Source organism: Onychostoma macrolepis, chromosome 25 (assembly GCF_012432095.1).
Source record: "Onychostoma macrolepis isolate SWU-2019 chromosome 25, ASM1243209v1, whole genome shotgun sequence".
NCBI classification, from domain to species: domain Eukaryota; kingdom Metazoa; phylum Chordata; class Actinopteri; order Cypriniformes; family Cyprinidae; genus Onychostoma; species Onychostoma macrolepis.
In genome coordinates, this window is record NC_081179.1 from 24,817,081 (window position 1) to 24,834,778 (window position 17,698).

The 17,698-nt window shown below is 34.6% G+C and overlaps 1 pseudogene and 3 gene segments (V, D, J or C); 3 read left to right on the top strand and 1 right to left on the bottom strand.

The window, feature by feature from the left end:
- Nucleotides 1-328: 328 nt before the first annotated feature.
- LOC131534753 (Ig kappa chain V-III region MOPC 63-like) overlaps nt 329-17,698 on the bottom strand; it is a 274,184-nt gene continuing 256,814 nt past the window's right edge. Inside the window, 2 exon segments of the V gene segment in view lie at nt 329-863; nt 2,003-2,035. Of these exon segments, the coding sequence occupies nt 550-863; nt 2,003-2,035 (347 nt within the window).
- Nucleotides 2,976-5,312, top strand: LOC131534757 (immunoglobulin kappa variable 1-8-like; annotated as a pseudogene).
- Nucleotides 5,806-6,294, top strand: LOC131534783 (immunoglobulin kappa variable 1-39-like). The segment is given in 2 exon segments: nt 5,806-5,875; nt 5,978-6,294. Coding segments are annotated over 2 exon segments (366 nt in total).
- LOC131534767 (immunoglobulin kappa variable 1-39-like) lies at nt 14,268-16,091 on the top strand. The segment is given in 2 exon segments: nt 14,268-14,360; nt 14,476-16,091. Coding segments are annotated over 2 exon segments (378 nt in total).

A 17,698-nucleotide genomic window follows, 5' to 3' on the forward strand; every position in this document is an offset into this window, starting at 1 on the left:
AAAAAAAAAAAAAACACAGTTTAAATATATTGACTTTTCACCTGGACTGCTTGACTACAGCAGAAGTGAAACTGGTGTGTTTCAGTCCAGATCATGTAACCAATCAAACAGTGACTCTGGGAGCGTGGGCTGAAAATCTCATTTGCATCGTCAGGGTGAGTGATTGTGATCCTCTCAGAATAGAGCAGCTCTGTCTCCAGAGACCATGTTCAAACCCCAAGAGCTTTATTTGACTAGATTTACTGCTACTGATCGAGTTTCTGAAAACACCTGAACAAACACTACATGCATCTTCATCTGTTAGTTGAATGATGTTGTCAGACACAAATGGAGTTTGTTGAGAAGCTTTATTGAATGTTGCAGCAAACACAGCAGATTGAAAGATCAGCCAGTGCTTCGACACTAGAGCTCTCTTTCAGTATTGAGTTGTAAATGACTACAGCTGCAGCACTAGACTCATGTGAATCCTGCCTGACACAGGACACTCAGATACGGCTCATCTTCAGGAGAGAGCAGCGCTCGCTGGAGAAACATCAGCACTGCGAGCGACTAACAGAGACTCTTGTGGAACGAGGCCTCATGAGGAGCTCCAGCATGTGTTACTTTGCAGACATACTCCTCTCCCGCTTCCCAGCGTGCTTTGCTGAGGGTCAGGACGCTACTGCGGCTGTAGCGGCCGTTCTGCTCGCTCTCTGCGCTGGTCACAACCCCCTCGGTGACCTCTGAGCCGTCCAGTGTCCAGCTCACCTGCGCCCCCTGTGGAGAGTAAGAGCTGAGCAGGCAGAGCAGTGCGGCTGAGTGTCCAGAGATCTGCAGAGAAGAGGGCGGCAGCAGAGACACTGAGGGCTTCAGTGTGGGACCAGCTGCAGGAGACAAACACAACACATTCACAAACACAAAGAAAACACACTGCAGCTCCAGCACTCTTCTGCCCTGCAGCATTCACAGCATTTCAACACGACTTTCAGCAGCAGACATGAGGAGTGCAGTCAAAATCACAACAATCTCATCATTCATCACATTCAACATCACTACAGATGTACAATATACAAACTACACAATCACTAGATACATTTAAATCAAACGTCATAAATGAGACTAAACATACTAAGACACTGACTGCTGTAATTCCAGTAGTTTTGATATCCTGACATAACATTTTGTTTATGTGAGATGTTCTGCTCATCTTTTTTTATACTTTTGAAACATAATTTTATACATTTGACTTTAACATACAATATATTACTGTTCAGAATTAGAAAATAACTGAATCGAATAAGTTTAAAAATGTACACAGATTGTGTATGTATATTAATACCACTGAAGTATAAGATCAACATGAACAAAACAGATTCAAAACCATTAAATGAACTACAGAAAGTTGCTACATGTACATTGTAACATCAAATCTCCTTTTTCTGTACAATAAAAAAAAAAAAAAGATTAGCTATATGTGACCCTGGACCACAAAACCAGTCTCAAGTAGCAACAGCCAAAAATACATTTTATGGGTCAAAATGATCGATTTTTCCTTTATTCCAAATTAATTAGGATATTAAGTAAAGATCATATTCCATGAAGATTTTCTCGATATTTAGATTTTTTGCACCCTCAGATTCCAGATTTTCAAATAGTTGTATATCGGCAAACTATTGGCCTGTCCTAACAAACCATACATCAGTGGAAAGCTTATTAAAAATGTACCCTTATGACTGGTTTTGTGGTCCGGGGTCACATATATGAACACGTAGTGTTAATTTACATGAATGAAAGAAAAAACTGTGATAAACTAATAAAACTCATTGTGTGATACATTTTGAAATACATTTGAGTGTTTAGACAGGAATTGTTTGTTCAAAGTGAATAACTTAGTTCTATCAAATCGTTTTCAAACAATAAACAATCTAAACAAAATTTTGGATTACATAATTATTATAAATAATATTTATTTTTACAATTTAAACTGTATGTTTTTAATGGAGAATTAAAAAGACGGACTTACCGAGCAGCAGTTTAGTTCCTCCACCGAATGTGTACCACAGTGATACAATCTAATGAAACACTCGTACAAAAACCTCTATTCCACTCGAGTGAACACAAACTCCAGCAGAGAGAGAAACACTTCAACACACTGATAGTAGAAACACCTCAGATGATGACAACATTTATTTAGTTTTGGAAAAATGCTTTTAAATAAGTAAGAATAAAACTTTCACATAAAATACCTTCTAAATGTGCTGATATAACAATTTTTAAAAATATATATTTAATGACCTTTGACCTTTTATCATGGATGATGTTGTGTTTCTCATAATGATGCTTCTGTTCTTCACATGCAGCTCAATCATCATGAATCAAAAAAAAAAAAAAAAAAACTGCAGTTGAATTAAAAATGTCTCATGCACACGAATTAATCTTCAGTAAAACTGACTTTCATTAAATTTGCTGCACAGTTACCAACAATAATATAATGTAGCTCCGTGAGTAGCACTGTTTCCTGACAGCATGAAGGTCCCTGTTTCAGTCACTGAGCAGTAAATTAGACATTTCAAAAGTTTTTTTTTTTTTTGTTGAAAACTTTACTTTTGAAACCTCTGGCCCTGGATTCAACAATAGTTACTAAAGGTCCAGTTCTCACTATTAACAAACATTTAACTACTTTTGCCTTAAAAAAAAAAAAAATTAAAAAAAAAAAACAATTTCCTGCTTATTAATAGTTAGTAAGGTAATTGTTAAGTTTAGGTACAGCTAATATGTTAATAATAGGCATGCTAATAAGCAGCTATTTAATAGTGAGAATCGGGTCCTATACTAAAGTGTTACAAAATAATATTAGTGAGAATGTAAAATCAAATATACTATAATATAGGTTTGTATAGCAGCACAAGCTGTTGTAAATCCTGCCCCTTCTTTGCATCGTCAGCACATGCTTCAGTGCTCTGAGAGTGTTTATAGTGCTGTGAGTTTAACACTTCATGACTGAGAGCAGAACACAACACAATCTTCATCATCACACAAGACAAAACAACTACAATGAACAACATCATCATCATCTGGACTCTGACTCTCTGCATTCAGGGTAAATATTTTGTACTAAATTACATTATACAAATCTTATGTACAGTCCATAAACCACTAAATGTCAAAATTGTCTTATTTCAGAGATCTGGGGACAAGTGACAGTGACTCAGAATCCAGAAATAAAATCCATCAAACAAGGAGAAACTGTTACGATCAGCTGTAAAACCAGTCAGCCGATTTCTGGCTGTAGTGACTGTGTGTCTTGGTATCAGCAGAAACCTGGAGAAGCTCCTAAACTCCTCATTTATTACATAAGAAGACTCCAGTCAGGAACTCCATCTAGATTCAGTGGCAGTGGAACAAACTATGGAAGTGATTTCACTCTCACCATCAGTGGAGTCCAGACTGAAGATACAGGAGATTATTACTGTCAGAGTTACCATTACATCAACAGTAAATATGTGTTCACACAGTGATAAAGAGTCATACATAAACCTCCGTCAGTCAGAGTCACAGTGACTGCACTGATACAGCTGAGAGATACTGCAGCTGCTGATATGAGGCGGGTGACACAAACAATGCAATGACAATAATGTTAAATTACAAATTTTCTAATGACATTAAATATTAATTTATTTACTAAATATAGCAAACATTTGTTTTATGCACTGTAGTTTATTTTAACAGTTGGTGTTCAGCCAGTTAAGTCTTTGTGTCACTTCCAGAGGCGGACAATCCAGGGGTCAGAAAGTAAAAGTCCTGCCATATGTTTGTTCCACCCATGAACTCAGCAGCTGATTTCACCAGAGGAGGAACCAAGTCATTCCTTTCAAGTCACAAGTCAAATACCAAGTCCTCAAAGAGTTAAAGTTAATGAGATAATTAAGTGACTGATTAAATGATGATTGTGCATTAGTGATGAACACCTGCTGTTATTGAGAATGACAGAGGATCAGATGTTGATGTTTTAATGGTTAAAATGATGACAGCATCATGGAGATCAGTGTTTGCTTTAGTTGAGCTCTTGACCCTTGACTCTTGTGTTAGATCTAGTTAGATGCAGTAATGCATGTGGTGTTGTAGAGCAGAGAGATCAGTTCTGTGCAGAGAGCAGCTATGTTTCTATAGCTGGTCTGTTTACATACAAAATAACTTCCTTTTTTTACTTTATATGTTTTGGTTTTAAATAATCAACCCCGTGACATTACAGCATGAAAGAAAAGTGTCGCAAACATCAAGAACCAGCATATGAATCTCAACAATGGTGACTAGGGCTGGGTATTGTTCAAAAATGTTCGATATCGATACCGGTTCCTGAACGATACTTTTTGATACCAATTTTATGAAATCAGTTTTAACAAGATTACATTATCTCAAAAACTATTTTTTTCAGCTTGTTGACATTAATGCAGACTCAAAGCCTCATCTCCTGAGCCACTGCACAAAGGAACAAAATATATCCAACACAATAAATCAGTGCAAATAATTGTAATAAAGTTTAAACAGTTTTCAGTTTACACATCTGTTAGGCTACATTTACACTAGTGCGTGTTCAATTTAAAATAATTAAGTTGCAATTTAAGTATATTTAATATGTATTTCAACAATCTATTTTCAATTAAGTGTATTATAATTAAACACACACAGGGGTGGGCAAACTTTTTGACTGGAGGGCCACATCAAGTTTTCCACATTAAGTAAGGGGCCGCATAATATGTTTATATGACAAATGAAACTTTGATTTTCTTTTCTAAATTGACACTCACTTACTGTACTCTATGTATACTTGTACATACACGGCAGTTCTATTCTTGTACCATCTCTACCTATTTTTTATGGGCACTTTATGACACAGATAAAGGCGCGGCTGGTGTAAACACAAGCATTGACTGGAGTGGCTGCGTCGGAGCGGCGGGACGGTGTAAATCAGGGGTTATATACAGCACTACCGGCTACAGCGCCATCTATTGGAATTTACTGATATTGCATCAAATGAGCTATTTTGGACCAACTGCCTCGCAGGCGGCATCTTTGCGCACCTCTGCAGATTTGTATCATTTTTATAAATCCCCACAGGAGTGAAAGCATGGCCCGCCGGACACCCCTGCACTATAATGTATTTTAATTAGTCTGGTAAAAAAATGTATGTGATTTAATTTATTTTTAATTAAATCAATATTGTTTTAATTATTTTTAATGGGCATTAATTTAGAATGAATTTTTAAACATTTAATTGAAATTAAGTGTACTTCATAACACTATAAACATGCTTTATATATTATAAACACATTTAAAATACATTAACAAAATTACTTTTGGACAAAACACTTTAGTTGAAATTAAAATCGATTATTTTACATGTGCTTTAGTATATTAGTCATTACATAAACATAAGTATACTTTTTTAAAACAACAAAAAAAAAAAAAAAAAAAAAACAATGATTAAAAATGCACGTTTAAGCAAAACTTAAGTACACATTATTACAATTTTTTTAAAAGTGCACGTAAGTATGTTAAGAAACATAGTCATCAAAGTGTATTATCTTTACGTGCACTTAAGTGGTATTTAATTAGAGTAATATATTATTTGCAAGTACATTTTTTAAAAAGTGTACTTTTAAGATTTGAAGTATACTTTTCCATAAAGGTTAGTTTGTTAGTGGCGCAAACCCTGCCCCCTTCTTTGCATCGTCAGCACATGCTTCAGTGCTCTGAGAGTGTTTATAGTGCTGTGAGTTTAACACTTCATGACTGAGAGCAGAACACAACACAATCTTCATCATCACACAAGACAAAACAACTACAATGAACAACATCATCATCCTCATCTGGACCATTGCAGCACTTATACAAGGTGAGATATAAACAATTTGACACTGGTGTTGCTGTTCTTGTAAAAGTATATGATGGTAGTATTTTTAAACACAAATTTTTTTTTTTATTTTCTCTTCTTCAGGATCCAGAGGAGTCACTCTGACTCAACCTGAAGTTAAAACTGTCCAGCTCGGTCAAACAGCTACAATAGAGTGTCATATAGATGTAGGAATATACAGCAGCTACTTACACTGGTATCAGCAGAAACCTGGAGAAGCTCCTAAACTCCTCATATATTACATAAACACCCTCCAGTCAGGAACTCCATCTAGATTCAGTGGCAGTGGATCTGGCAGTGATTTCACTCTCACCATCAGTGGAGTCCAGACTGAAGATACAGGAGATTATTACTGTCAGAGTGCACACTATATCAGTAGTAGCTGGGTGTTCACACAGTGATAAAGAGTCGTACAAAAACCTCCGTCAGTCAGAGTCACAGTGACTGCACTGATACAGCTGAGAGATACTGCAGCTGCTCTACAACACAATCACACACAACACTAATCAACACTAATAACACAATATCATTACTGTTAATAGAAATATTTATATTAGATAATAAGTCAGTGTTTTAATATGATCACCGTGGTTAAGCTGTAATATATGATCCGTCAATCAAACTGAACAGACTGCATTCAGTCACTTCTGCTGTCTGGACGTGATGATTTACATCTGACCCACAGAAAGATTTACATTTATTTTCACCATCTCCTGCATTATAATAATGAGTTAGTCTGTGTGCTGCTTGACTACACACTCTAAAAAATGCTGGGTTATTTTTTAACCCAAAATGCTGGGTTGAGTCTCAATTGAGTTATTTTAAATTGGCAGAATTATAACTTATTTTGTGGGAACAATATTGTTAAACTTCTAAAGGCCAACATTAGTTATGTTAAATTTAATTTATGACTAACAGTTTATCTTAGACCAGGGGTCAGCATCCCTCTGCGGTGGCTCCCTGTAGCGTGGTGTACAATACACGGAGGAGGTGTCCCCCTGACTTTTAATACAACCTAAACTCTTCCCCTGTACTTTTTCTCGGTCAAGTGAGTTAAAGTAGAGGTTTTCAAGGGCCAATGTGAATAAACCTAGATTTTAAATTAAAAGAGAAAAGATAGTCACGTCGTTTTGGATACGCTGAACGCTCTCATGCACTGTATGTTTCATTCTATTCGTGCGCTGTAATCCAGATCTTCAGAATCCATACGACTGCGAGGAACAGACCCAAATCCAAGCCTTTATTCAACGATCTTCATCTCCATTAGTGATGGGTCGTTCTTGAACGATTCGTTCATTTTGAACGAATCTTTAATGTGACTCGGGAAGAACGAGTCGTCTCAGGGAGTGATTCATTCAGTCGCGCATGCGCAACATCCTATAGGTTCTGTACTGGAATTAGTTCAGCTTAGTTCGGGTTTGAGTCGTTCGTTCATCACGTGACAGCCTCATACACGAACCAATGCAGTCAGAGCCGGAAAGAGAATTGATTAGTTCACCTCCCGAGTCCTCGGGTTTGAGTCGTTCGTTCTTTTGTCACGTGACGTGGCAGCTTTGGGCAGAGAAATTAGTTAATTTACAACCTTCCTTACAAACGGGTGCATAGTCATTATTATTATTATTATTATTTACTCGTACAGTTATGTGATGCATTTCTGGTCTCAAATTATTGCTTTTAATTTCTGTCACGATGGTTCTTTTCCATAATACTGAACGTAGTAATAAAGATAATAAAGAGTTGGTTATGCTTTAATTTAATTTAATTATTTTTTTTGGAGTCTAATCTTCATAAAATACAATACCTTGTTGTATTTATGTCTTTTGAGTTAACCCTTTAGATTAGACTATAGTGTTATACTTTTGTAACGTATGACACTTTAGACATTAACACTGTGTACACACTCTTGAATTGTTTTTTTATTGTTTATTTTTGTGCCAGAAAAAGCTTTAGCTGTGAATAACTTTTCCAAAATGAATTAAAACAATTTAAATAAAAAAAACAAGAAAATTTAAATATACTAAAGCCACAGAGCCAGATCATAACCTTAATATTTTAAACTAACATTAATCATATTCAAAATGTTATTTGCTTTCACTTTATGTCATTGTGTCCTTTTTGACCAATCTTCTTATACAAATATTAGACCAATATGTCAAGTCTGCCTAAGAAAAACAATTATACCAGCAAAGTCAAAATTGGAGTAAAAATGAACAAACTATAAGTGCTTTGTAATTTTAGGCTTGGATTTTTTTATTATATAGTTATATTATACATTTATTGATAGACAAAGACAGTGAAAGGACAAATCAATCAATATTTTATTTATAACAGGGTTTTATTTATTTATAAAATAACACAGATCCTCAAGAAACAGTAACAAAAACAGTCACAGAAATGAACAGACCATTTTTATTTCTAGGAAAATGTTTATTACACATATTTTGGTAATTTTATGATTATGATTTATGATTTATGATCCAACATACAAAAAATACAGTTTTACTTTATAGTATTTTACTGATCCGGCAAGTGGTCACGTGACAAAAGAACGAACGACTCAAACCCGAAGACTCGAAACAGGTGAACTAATCAATTCTCTTTCCGGCTCTGACTGCATTGGTTCGTGTATGAGGCTGTCACGTGATGAACGAACGACTCAAACCCGAAGACTTGTCAGATAAGAGGTGAGGTGAGCTAATCAAGACCCAGGTAAACCATGAATTAATCTTTTCTGTTTCTTATAGCATTATAGTTTGTATTGTTTGTAGTGTGATCAACGTTTGCATAAGTAGTAGATGTGTTAAGGAAGTAGCACGTAACATTTTAATTATATTTTGCTAAAATGAATGAAATGAACGAAATGACTCAAAAAAAGATTCGTTCATTTTGCTGAACGAGACTCAAAGGTCCGAGTCAGTAAAATGATCCGAGCTTCCCATCACTAATCTCCATCCAGAGCAGCGAGTCCAGCGACTTTAAACAGCAAAGCCCGCGCTTATGACGCGTTAGTTACAAATTCAAATGTTGCCGCTTCAAACGACAGGTTTTACGGCAGGATAATCGCACGCTCATTGGCTCTCGTCTGCATTCGTCACAGATTGCGACATGCCGTGTTTCTGGTGAGGTGTGTATTTGAATGATGCTAGCAGCACGCACACGCCTTCACCAGCAGTGTTGCCAACGTAGCAATTTTGTTGCTAAATTTAGCAACTTTTCAGACTACCCTAGCAACGTTTTCTTGCAAAAGCACCTAGCAACAAATTTAGCAATTTTTAAAAATTTATTTGGCAACTTTTAGCAACTTTTGATAAGTGACTCAGACAATAAAAAGACACATTTTCCATCCAAATTACACAAAAAGAAAACCAAAGATGCCTAGCAGTACACACATCACGTGAATTGAATTAGCTGCTATTTGCATTTCTTCAATATAATAATAATAATAACAACTGAATAATTGTTCATTTATGATAGGCTACACTTTGTTATAGCTTGTACTTGCGATTGTTGATCAGTTAGTATGCTGTAAGAAAAATGGAAAATATAGGTTACTAGTAATTTTCCAGGATGTTATCCACTGTAACCATGTAACCCGAAACACAATGCGTAATTTAAAATGTAGGTAAAAAACCAATACGGAAAATTCTTTCATATTAACATTAAGATTGTGCCCTATTTTTACAGCCTTTTCTTGGAGTGTAGCACACTAACTACTAATACACTGCTTAAAGCATAATTGTTGAGAATGTGTTATATTACTAGTTTACTACACTGTAAAAAAAATTGCTGTAAAATTTACAGTAACTTACTGGCAATTTTGGTTGCCAGTAAGACTGTAAATTTACAAGAGTACTGTAAATCAATAATTACAATTGTACTGTAAAAATACAGCAAACTCTTGCATGCTGTAAAATTGTTATGATGGTGTGTAAACATTTGGTAAACTTATTTAATTTGATTCTACTAAGAAGGGACATTTCTTAATATAAAACTGCAAACACTTAATTTGTAATAGCAAAGTTACTAAAAACATGACTTTAACTCAAATCGTTGCAGTTTATCATCAGCTATAGCACACATACACGTGGTAAAGTACTTAACAAAGAGATCATCACTGTATCAGCAACTCTACAGTTACTGTCTTTAAATAAAGCAGCAGAACATCAGTGTTCATGGCTCATCATTGACTGAAGCACAGGCTCTACTCTCCACCACAATGGTGATCCACAAAACTACATTAAACTAACAGATCTCTCTTGTGCAAAATAATACAGTTCAGGTAATATTTACTCTCCTTATAGATAACACCTGCTGTTAACAAGCAGAATCACTGAATGAAAGAGAAACAAGAACTACATCTGACTTCAGCCACAGCCTTAGATGAACTCAACTGAAATACAAGACATCATTAAATCTCTCAAGATCTGATTAAACAACTCCACAAACAGCATCACCAGCTTCACACATTACAATTTGACTTTATTTCTGTCATATGTCTATAAAAATAATTTGAGAATTAACAGAAGTTTAGTTGTTTTATTGAAAACGTTTCGTTTGACCTCACCATTGTGGCGGTCAGGGTTTGGTTTAGTTGGGCTCTTGACCAGCAAATTTTAATCTTAGCTTTTTTCTGGCTGCTTTAACTGTGTTTGTAAAGTACGTTTGTTATAGCAAGAAAACCCAGAAAATTGTATGATTACGTGCTTTTGACTGACTATTGGTAATGATGTAATCATTATCTAATGGTTTGATTCACTGATCTCATTCAGAGGCTGATCTTTAAAGACAGGGTGTGGATTTTTTTATTTGTTAGTTTGGTGTTGTTTACAGCTGCTATATGACCCTGAATGAGACGACAAACTGCCACTGAAACATTTTAAAAATGTCTTATGCACAAAACTTTTAGTACTACGGCAGCAATTAGACACACACAGACATCAAGAATCAGTGTATGAATCTCAACAACGGTGACAATCAAAAGCTTAATGCTGCAATGCATGCTGGGTACCAGCACAGTACAAAACTCACCCATGAATCCCAGCATGCATTGCGGCATGAATAAATTATACTAATATAATTCTTATATAAATTATATAAGAATTACTTTAATTCTTACTATGTGCTTTTCTTTTGTCTTTTTTTGTGTTGAGTTTTAGTAGCGTGTTTTGTGATGTTCAGAGTTGATCTGTTTATTTATTTTGTTGATTGTCACCGTTGTTGAGATTCATACGCTGATTCTTGATGTCTGTGTGTGTCTAGTTGCTGCCGTACTACTAAAAGTTTTGTGCATAAGACATTTTTAAAATGTTTCAGTAGCAGTTTGTCGTCTCATTCAGGGTCATATAGCAGCTGTAAACAACACCAAACTAACAAATAAAAAAATCCACACCATTTCTTTAAAGATCAGCCTCTGAATGAGATCAGTGAATCAAGCCACTAGGTAACGATTACATCATTATCCGTAATCAATCAAAAGCACGTAATCACACATTTTTCTGGGTTTTCTTGCTATAACAAATGTGCTCTACAAACACAGTTACTGCAGCCAGAAAACAACTAAGATTAAAATTTGATGGTCAAGAGCCCAACTAAACCAAACCCTGACCGCCACAATGGTGAGGTCAAACGAAACGTTTTCAATAAAACAACTAAACTTCTGTTAATTCTCAAATTATTTTTATAGACATATGACAGAAATAAAGTCAAATTGTAATGTGTGAAGCTGGTAATGCTGTTTGTGGAGTTGTTTGATCAGATCTTGAGCGATTTAATGATGTCTTGTATTTCAGTTGAGTTCATCTAAGGCTGTGGCTGAAGTCAGTTGTAGTTCTTGTTTCTCTTTCATTCAGTGATTCTGCTTGTTAACAGCAGGTGTTATCTATAAGGAGAGTAAATATTACCTGAACTGTATTATTTTGCACAAGAGAGATCTGTTAGTTTAATGTAGTTTTGTGGGTCACCATTGCGGTGGAGAGTAGAGCCTGTGCTTCAGTCAATTATGAGCCACAAACACTGATATTCTGCTGCTTTATTTAAAGACAGTAACTGTAGAGTTGCTGATACAGTGATGATCTCTTTGTTAAGTACTTTACCACATGTATGTGTGCTATAGCTGATGATAAACTGCAACGATTTGAGTTAAAGTCATGTTTTTAGTAACTTTACTATTACAAATTAAGTGTTTGCAGTTTTATATTAAGAAATGTCCCTTCTTAGTAGAATCAAATGAAATAAGTTTAACAAATGCTTACACACCATCATAACAATTTTACAGCATGCAAGAGTTTGCTGTATTTTTACAGTACAATTGTAATTATTGATTTACAGTACTCTTGTAAATTTACAGTCTTACTGGCAACCAAAATTGCCAGTAAGTTACTGTAAATTTTACAGCAATTTTTTACAGTGTGATCACATCAGAGTTCAGGTGAGTGCGACCTCTGGTGCTGGAGTTAAGTGGCAGAGGGTGTGACAATATAATATAATCGTACTGTACTTCACTTACTAGATTTCACATTGTCTAGAATAAAAAAAAAAAATGTTGTGCTTGTTCATGCAAAACTTGCCGCCACAATGTTAACAATTTTCCAAGATTTGCCTCGTCTCTATAATATTTTGATGTCTGGATTTGACTGGAGCTCTGAGGGATTCAGAGTAAATTTTTTGTTCAGCAGGTAAATCATCAGTCCTCACAAGCACATTATTATAACAGACTCATTGACTCATGATCGAGTCTCGCCAGTAATTTATTGTCTGGCTAATCTGATTCTCTCATTTGAATTTCACACACAACTTCAGCACGGGTGAGTTTAGTTCATCATTCAAAAAAACAAACAAACAAACAAAAAACATACACCAGTGTTTCAGTAACAGCTGTGAGTGACACAGATACTGAAGGACACACATCAGAATGAATCATTCACTGAGTCTCATCACAGATCAACAGTTGGTTCAAACATTCAGGAGGTCAGTATGCTGAGAGTCTCAGTGTGAACAAACCTCATCTCTCCATTAGTCCAACTCAGCTGACTCATTTCAGAGAATATAGATGCATAATTTTCCTTCATCTGCAGGTGTTTTTATGGTTCATTGAGTGACATTTGATTATCAAATATGAGCTTGAGTTCTGGGGCCTCATTTATAAAGACACGCATATAGTTTTCAGAAATTCCCTACAAGCGATTTATGAAAAGAAAAACCAATGCACACATACAAACACAATTGTTTCCCCCCCAAATGTATTAATCTTTATAAATTCAAGCACAATGTGATCAAACACATCAACCTACAGAACGGCCACAAATATGGTTCAGAAGTACATCACTCATCAACATGGACAAGAAAATCCAAATGTGTTCATATTCAGGAAATCATTCATTTCTGTGATGTAATTTTCACAAAGCATATAATAATATTAATGAATATTTTGTCTATTTTTACCTTATTTTTAATCTTTACAATTTTATAAACAATGTTGCATTATTTTGATGGTATATGTGCACAAAGGTTTGTATGAATGCTCTTTTGTACAGATAAAACTATTTTCACATCATTTCACATCATCTTTGCCTTTGAAAATCCCAGTTTGTTCCTCACTTTTAGGATGAATCCTACATCATTTAGGACCTGATCGTACATGCATTTTATAAATGAAGCCTGTGAACTTTTTAAATAAAAAAAAAAAATAATAATGAGTCAAAGACAGAAAGATAAAGTATTATTTTATTTGCTAACAGAATTTTGATTACATAATATCCAGTATAGTTGAAACAGCTGTTAAGTTTTTAATCTAGATTTAAATAACATTTCACCCATCTGTGCTTTTATTTGGACTTCTATAAATATTAATCAGATCAATATTAATCTAATAAATATATCATAAACAAAAACACTGTAACACTAAACCATCATTAAACACCTCAAAATCTAAACATTTAACTCTCAAAACAACAAAATAATACTGAAAAATTGACAGCCAAACATTAAAAGCACAATAAATTTACAAGACTTACACACAACATAATAAATCAGATCATAATCAATAGGAATATCACCTCAGTTTTCAGTTTTGTGAAACTGGTTTATGCGTATAAATCTATATGCGTGTAGAAAGCAGATGATCTTTAATATTATTAGGTTTATTATCAACTCAGTGAAATAATCAAACACTCATTGTAGAGAGTGTCTGTCTAATTTCTATAGCTCATATTCATCATAAAGTATTAAAACTTATTGTTTTGCAGGACTTGAACATACTGCCTGTTCTGTGTATGAAGAGCATTTACATAGAGACACTTTGCATCGTCAGCACATGCTTCAGTGCTCTGAGAGTGTTTATAGTGCTGTGAGTTTAACACTTCATGACTGAGAGCAGAACACAACACAATCTTCATCATCACACAAGACAAAACAACTACAATGAACAACATCCTCATCCTCATCTGGACTCTGACTCTCTGCATTCAGGGTAAATATTTTATAATAAATCACAAACTATACTACAACATCTCATATTCTATGCACTAGTAATGATACATTAGAATGATAATATTTGATCAAAATGTTCAATTGTCTTATTTCAGAGATCTGGGGACAAATGACAGTGACTCAGAATCCAGCAATACAATCCATCAAACAAGGAGAAACTGTTATGATCAGCTGTAAAACCAGTCAGACACTTTCTAGCTGTGGTAGCTGTGTGTCTTGGTATCAGCAGAAACCTGGAGAAGCTCCTAAACTCCTCATATATTATACAAACAGCCTCCAGTCAGGAACTCCATCTAGATTCAGTGGCAGTGGATCTGGCACTGATTTCTCTCTGACCATCAGTGGAGTCCAGACTGAAGATACAGGAGATTATTACTGTCAGAGTGAACACCTGATCAGTAGTAGCTGGGTGTTCACACAGTGATAAAGAGTCGTACAAAAACCTCCGTCAGTCAGAGTCACAGTGACTGCACTGATACAGCTGAGAGATACTGCAGCTGCTGATGAGAGGATGACAAACAAGCAGCAAACTTAAATTTTAGTTTTAATTAATCATGTTATGAATTATTTAACAAAATATTATAGGTCGGTTTTAATTGTATCCTCAACTATACGGTATATAATCATGAAACGTGACATACGGTTAAATTTACAATATTTATAATTTAGCATAAAAGCTAGTACTATTTTTTTTTTTTATAATTGATTTTCATTCATTCATTCTTAAAGCCAGTGTTGGAATATTGACATAACTGAGATTCAATCAGAGAAAGATCAGTCAGCTGCCATAAATTACCTGATGGAAAAGAAACAACGGATGAGAAAGAAAAGATCAAGCAAACATTGTCCTTCTATGAATAATTCTTCATTGTTCAATGTTATAACCCAGAGGAAAATGAGTTTATTCTCAGTGAAGATTCAAAACAGAAAGTAGATTATAGAGTTAGAGAACAGTCTCATTTGAAGAGCTAAGTGTGGCTGAACTTTTGAAAAAGTTAAATCTTTATAAGAGTTTTATAAGCATTATAATTTACCAAAATGAGTAACAACACCACTAATGCAACAACAAGTTAGTGTACAGTCTATGCTTTACCCTGCATACAAGCTGCAATGGTCCAGATGAGGATGATGATGTTGTTCATTGTAGTTGTTTTGTCTTGTGTGATGATGAAGATTGTGTTGTGTTCTGCTCTCAGTCAAGAAGTGTTCAACTCACAGCACTATAAACATTTGCCACTATTGTGGTGAACAGATCAAAAGGCCTGAAGCCCTATTATACCCCGACTCTATGCCCATTCACGAATGATTCATTCTTTTGAGTCAATTCTGTTCGAAGGCTTGATCAGTTGGCAGACAGTGAATTGGTTCGCAAATCGGTTTGAATGATTCGTTCAGTTCCCTGCCGCACGCACCGAGTCATCTGAAGCGGTTCTCACTCAGCATGTAACAGAAAGTTTAAGAACATCAAGAGCGTTGAAGACGTGGCTTTGGATCTACAGTCAACTGAAAGCAAATCTGCAAAGGCTATTGTTTGCTAGCTATGAAGATCTTTATTAGATGAACACTGTGTGTGCTGTCTACGGTTCCACAGGTATAGATTCGATTACAGTACACGATACCACTATGACATTACCAGTTTATTGTACATGTACCTTATACATTAAATACAATGTATAATTTATACATTAAATAAGCTGTCACAGAGTATGAAATGAACACCCGCCAAACCGCGTTAGCTCTGCGGCGCACGCGACCCTGTTCAGGAGGAATGCCTATTTATTGCCTATCACCAGTGTTGGAAACAGTTTTGCTGCTTAATATTTTTTGGAACCTGTGACATTTTGTTCAGGATTCTTTGATGAATAGAAAGCTAAAAAAGAACAGCATTGATAATAAATCAACATACTGGAATGATTTCTGAAGGATTATGTGACACTGAAGTTTGCCGTAAAGGTTGATGAAAATTCTGTTTTGCATCACTGAAATAAATTACATTAAAAAACTATATACAGTATATATATATATATATTTTTTTTTTTTTTTTTTGCACATAATTTTTACACAGCCATGAAACTGAGCCATGAAATTAAAAATGTATTGCATTTTATATTAAGTATATTTTTGTAATTCATTTTTGCAGAGGTTTATTTTTCATTTTATATTAAATCGTTTTATATTCATTAATATGTACAGTTGTACAGTTTCATTTCTTTTGCATCTTGAAATAAATATTTCTATGTCCTGTATCCCTGTGTTGTGTTTTTCCTTTTTCTGTTTAGAAGATAACTGAGCCTTTAACTCTCATTTGTAAATGCTTTACAAGGCATAAATAGTCCTCACTTTAGATGAGCTCACAAAATAGTTAACTGACAACTAGTAAATGTTTTATAACTACCTGAATTAATCATGAATTACAGCAGGAATGTGTGTTAATAAATCATTTATTAAATCACTGAGTAACTGTTACTATATGTCTGAATAATAAGATGTATAAATGTGCATTCAAAGAGTTTATTAATCATTTACTAACACTTTCTAAACGATCTCATGAGCCACTGACAACTCCTAACTAACTGGTTTGTAAGTAATGTAATCCTTAATTTAGAAATGATGAATTTATCCTTAATAAAGTATTAAAATATGATTATTAAGCATATTATATACATGCTTATAAATCAAGAGTAAAGCATTTATAGCTGTATTTATAAACTGCTTACTAATGTCTATTAATGTGGGGCCAATGCTTTATAAATGATGAATTAACTATTTACTGATGCTTAACAAATGATTCATAGCGTGCAGTTATTATAAAGTGTTACCAATAAATCAATAATCAGAGTTTCTTGTTAGTTAATAGTAGTTACTACAATGTTAATAGTGCATTAGTCATTTGTTCCTGTGTAATTATTAATTAACGACGGAACAGTATTCTAAAGTGTTACCCTTATCGCTTACTTTTAAATGGCTATGAAATCAAATATACTGCTGAAAAATTACCAATAATTTGTATTATTGTAATTTTTTCCCCCCTATATTTTCCTAATGGCAGTTTTATGGTTTGCTTTTTTCCCCCCATTTTTATCACAGAATAAGGCAGGTTTTATACTTTCTATAGTCTACTATATAATATAATAAATGCTATCATTATGTTAGCACCGCATTATTCAGACACTTTATTACCTGCAGATGAAAACACACAAACCTTATATTATCGCAATCGTGCACATGTTGTCTTTGTGTTTTTTATTCAGCTTAGCTGATGCCTTCTCAGAGGAAAGAAAAATCAAAAGGGAGATCTCTTTTATATCTCAAATACAG